Raw genomic sequence first — 4643 nt, forward strand, 5'->3', positions numbered from 1 at the left:
AAGAAGGGGCTTGACTCCGGACAATGACCGATAGCTACAATATCCTTACAGCCGCCTATCAGAGAGAGCGCGTCAGCCAGGCGACTGCCTCCGACTACTTCGCAGGACCCAGAGCAGTACGGCGGACGAGGTTCATAGGAGGAGGAGGAGATAAAAATGGCCAAAAACCACTAAAAAGTTTCCCAAAGAACCCCTATCAGCGTCAGAAATGCTTCGTTGTGCACAACCCCAGAGCACAGCCGCCTCTCAGTGCCAGGCGGGAAGGGTCAACACACTATATTAAACAGTTTAATCCTCTATTTGTTAAATCCCTGCACCAAACAAACTAGGATCTCAAAACAGACTGCCCACACAAGTGCCAAGTCGGTTGGAAGCGGGCATGTCATATTAAACATCACTTCCCCATAAAACAGTCACACCTCCATTTGTCCCACCTCGGACCAGAGCCAGCCGCCTCTCCAGGGTCTCTAAGGCCCAGGGGTCCACCGTGTAAACACGCATCTATCTTCCTGCCAGCGTAGCCACCCGCGAGCGAGCCAAGCACGTTCTTATCACAATAAATAACCGGCGAAAGAGACGCACAGTCATTTGGGTACACACAGCCGCCGCGCCCTGCGGGCTACACACACAGAGCAAGCCAGCTCTCACAGTCCTCAGACTTATCTATGTGAGAGTTCCCTGCTTAAACAGGCCCCACTCCGAGCGGAAACACGTTGCGAGTCCCGTGACTCCCAAAATAACGAACCAGCCGAGACTCCTCAGTGCCGGCGGGGCCACCGTAAACAGCCCCCCCGCTCACCCCAGAGCCAACAGCCGCCTCTCGTGCCGAGGAGGGGAATCCCCCCGTAAAACAGCCCCCACGTCCCACCCCAGAGCCCAGCCACCTACCAGTGCACGGCAGGGGGTCCCGCCCGATAAAACAGCCCCCGCACGTCACACACCAGAGACCAGCCCGACTCCTACAGTGCCCGGGCGGGGTCCACAACTGTAACAACAGCCCCACGTCCCACACCAGAGCCGACCAGCCTCTCGGGGCCGGGCGGGGTCCCACAGCCCCCTCCCCGGACCACCGTAAACAGTCCCCCACGTCCCACCCAGAGCACAGCATCGCACTCTCAGGGCGAGCAGGGTCCACGTACAGCCCCGTGTCCACCCCAGAGCCAGCCGCCTCTCGGGGCCATGGCCGGGGGGTCCCCCCCTGTAAAAACAGCCCCCCACCCACGCCAACAGCAGCCACCTCCAGGGCTGGCGGGGAGTCCCCCGTAAACAGCCCCCGCCAGTGCCCACGCCAGAGCCAGCCGCCTCTCAGGCCGGCGGGGGGTCCCCCCCCGTAACAGCCCCTGTGCCCACCCCAGAGCCAGCCGCCAGCTGGGTGCCGGGCAGGGTTCCCCTGTATAAATGGCCCAGGGCCTGGCTCCCCGCACTGGCAGCTGCCTGCGGCGCCTGAGAAGGTGCTGTTGCAGGGGGCAGCCCACTAACTCAGGGTCACTGGGGGCCCCGGCAACCATCTGGAAGGAGGAGATTCCCCAATCGGCCCATGCGTCTCATTGAACTGCCAGGACCGGGAACAAGCACCGATGCCCCCCACGGGGGACCCAGGAATAAGCAAAGAGTTCTGTCCCCCAACCTGAACCCCCCCCACCACAATCCTCCCGGCCATGACGACGGGGGTTGCCCGGGGCTGGGGGAGGAGGCCAACTGGGGGGTTGTGCAGGGGAGGGGAGGGACTGGCCCATGGGCTGGGCAATGGGGACTGGGGGGGGGGGGGGTTCAAGGGCAGGGAGAGAGGTAGGGGTTGCAGGGGGGGAGGGACTGGCAAGCATCACTCAAGGCTGGGGGAGGGGGCAAGTTGGGAGGCTGGGGGGTTGCAGGGCAAGGGGAGGAAGGGCCACCGTCGCCCATGGCCGGGAGGAGGCAAGCTGGGGGGTTTGCAGGGCTAGGGGAGAACGGTCGCGTTGCCCATGGGGCTGGGGGTTGCAAAGCAGAGAGGAGGTCGGGGGTGCAGGGCCAGGAGGGACTGCTGTGTACCGCAGGGGCCGGGGAGGGAGCAGTTCGAGGGGTCGCAAGGGCCGGGGAGGGACTGGCTGTACCACCCATGGCGGAGGGGGAGGGGGCGAAGTTGGGGGCTGGGGCTTGCAGGGTGAGGGAGAGACTGGCTGGTCCGCCCATTGAGGCCAGAGGGGGAGGGGAGGGGAGGGGGACTGGGGGGTTGCAGGGACAGGGGGAGCGTCTGGCTGCGTCGCCCATGGGCCGGGGAGGGGGCGGATTTGGGGGGGGTCCCGCGCACTGAGAGGATCATGGGCCAAGGGTCCTGAGGTACGGGGGTTGGAGTGGGGTATTGGGGCCATGGGGGGTCTGGCTCACTGCCCCCCAGAATGGACCCGGCCGAGGGGTCTGGTTCGCTGTATCTACAAGCTCTGTTTTAGACCCTGTTCCTGTCATCGAATAAACCTCTGTGTTACTTGCTGGCTGAGAGTCACGTCTGACTGCAAAGTGGGGGGCAGGACCCCACTGGAGCGACTCGCTGTGGGAAGCCCACGGAGGGGCAGAGGATGCTGAATGCTCCAAGGAGAGAACCAGGAGGTGAAGCCGTGGGAGCTGCTCCAAGGGAGAGGAGGCTCCCCAAAGTCCTGCCTGGCTTTGTGGGGAGCAGTTCCAGAGCATCGCCCGGGGACCCCGTGATAGGGAGCGACTGTGGGGCACTGGCCCAGTGCCCCCCGCCCCCAGGGCTGTGCCGAGGCGGCAGCACCGTGCAGCGGATCTGGGGAGTGACGGGCACGGAGCAGGGTGGCAACGTTGCTTTTACTTGGCAAAAGTGCAAAACGTACAAAAAGGAGCCACTCACACACATGCTCACGTGACTGCACACACGTAACACTACACGGACGTACACACCCCCGTAACACTGTTCACCATCCCTTTCTTGTCCAGCAGCTGAGAACACAGCAGCCCGACTCCCAGGGGCCTCAGAGTCCACAGAGCAGCAAGCGGGGAGAGAGGGGGAGGGTGTCCATTGGTGTCTCCCCTTCAGGCCCCATCGTGGGACAAGGTGCCTGTCTCGGCCTGGGTCCCCCGGGAGGCCCCATTGTCCAGCGCCTGCAGCCGCGAGCCCTGGGAGTCCCCAGAGGAGGCCGGCCGGCCCGTGCAGCACCCGGCGCGGCAGGGCGGGCTCCAGGCGAAGCGCTCGGCCGCGCAGTAATAGACCAGAGGGTCCAGGCAGGCGTTGAGGCTGGTCAGGGCCATGGTGACACGCCGGGCGACATAGGTGCCGCGGAGGAGCCGGCAGCCCTCCAGCGTCCCGAGGCGGCCCAGGGTGTGCACCACCTGGGTGAGGTGGTAGGGGGCGAAGCAGATCAGGAAGACGGCCAGCACCACCAGCACCGTGCGCAGCGCCTTGCGCCGGGCGGCCCGCGAGCCGGCCGTCATCCCGGGCGTGTCCAGCAGGCGGCGGGCGATGAGCGGGTAGCAGATGCCAATGACCGTCAGCGGCAGCAGGAACCCGACGGCAGCGGCGAAGAGGCTGACGCCCGAGATGCGGCCCCTCCAAGAGTCGCTGGAGAAGTTCTCCAGGCAGGCCAGGCGCCCATCGGGGAAGGGGCGCGTCAGGGGCCCGCGCAGCGCCAGGTACAGGCCGGCGGCAGCCAGCAGGGCCCAGATGGCCAGGCAGGCGGCCATGCGGTACCGGGGCTGGCGCAGGCGCAGCAAGCGCAGCGGGTGCACCACGGTCACGTAGCGCTCCAGGCAGATGCAGCTGAGGAAGAGGGAGCTGCCGTACAGGTTGGCGTAGAAGAGGGAACCGGTGAGCTTGCACAGGGCCTCGCCGAAGGGCCAGTCATTGCGCAGGGTGTGGTAGCCGACCCGGAAGGGCAGCGTCAGCACGAAGAGCAGGTCGAGGGACGCCAGGTTGGCCAGGAAGATGTTGGCCGGGGCGGTGGCCGTCCGGGTGCGCAGGAAATACCAGAGCACGGAGCCGTTCCCGGCCAGGCCCAGCACGAAGACCAGGCTGTAAACCACGGGGAACAGCACGTACTGGAAGTCGGCCTGTTCCCCGCAGCCCGTCTCGTTGGGGGGCAGCGCCGAGGCGTTGGGGGGCACAATCCAGCCAGGCTGGGGTGAGGGGGGGAGAGGAGAGGAGGTTAAAACCCGCACAGAGCTCGGCCGGCGCCTCCACTTGCAACTCGCGGCCCCCCCAAGCCCGGCCATGGCCCCCCCAGCTCAGCCACGGCCCCTCACTCCCGATCCGCAGCCCCCCCAGCTCGGCTGGTGCCCCCACTCCTGACTCGCAGCCCCCCCAGCCCAGCCATAGCCCCCCCAGCTTGGCCACAGCCCCTCATTCCCAACCTGCAGCCCCCCCAGCTCGGCTGGCGCCCCCACTCCCAACTCACGGTCCCCTCAAGCCCGACCATGGCCCCCCCAGCTTGGCCAGGGCTCCTCATTCCCGACCTGCAGCTCCCCCAGCTGGGCCAGTGCCCCCACTCCCAACTCGCGGCCCCCCCCAAGCCCGGCCATGGCCCCCCCAACTCAGCCGTGGCCCCTCACTCCCGACCCACAGCCCCCACAGCTCGGCCAGCGCCCCTACTCCTGACTCGCAGCCCCCCCCAGTTTGGCCACAGACTCTTGGGGGGCTGTTTACGGGGGGATCC

General features: G+C 66.4%; 1 protein-coding gene across 1 annotated transcript in view; it reads right to left on the minus strand.

Annotated features, from left to right (window-relative positions):
• Positions 1–2794: 2794 nt before the first annotated feature.
• The window catches only part of LOC116815760 (lysophosphatidic acid receptor 6-like), a 3536-nt gene continuing 1687 nt past the window's right edge, over positions 2795–4643 (minus strand). The window contains exon 2 of the mRNA XM_032764393.1: positions 2795–4107. Within this exon, the coding sequence (XP_032620284.1) occupies positions 3028–4107 (1080 nt within the window). The 3' untranslated portion in view covers positions 2795–3027. The remainder of the gene's footprint in view (positions 4108–4643) is intronic.

The sequence above is a fragment of the Chelonoidis abingdonii genome, chromosome 11, assembly GCF_003597395.2.
Source record: "Chelonoidis abingdonii isolate Lonesome George chromosome 11, CheloAbing_2.0, whole genome shotgun sequence".
Lineage (NCBI taxonomy): Eukaryota > Metazoa > Chordata > Testudines > Testudinidae > Chelonoidis > Chelonoidis abingdonii.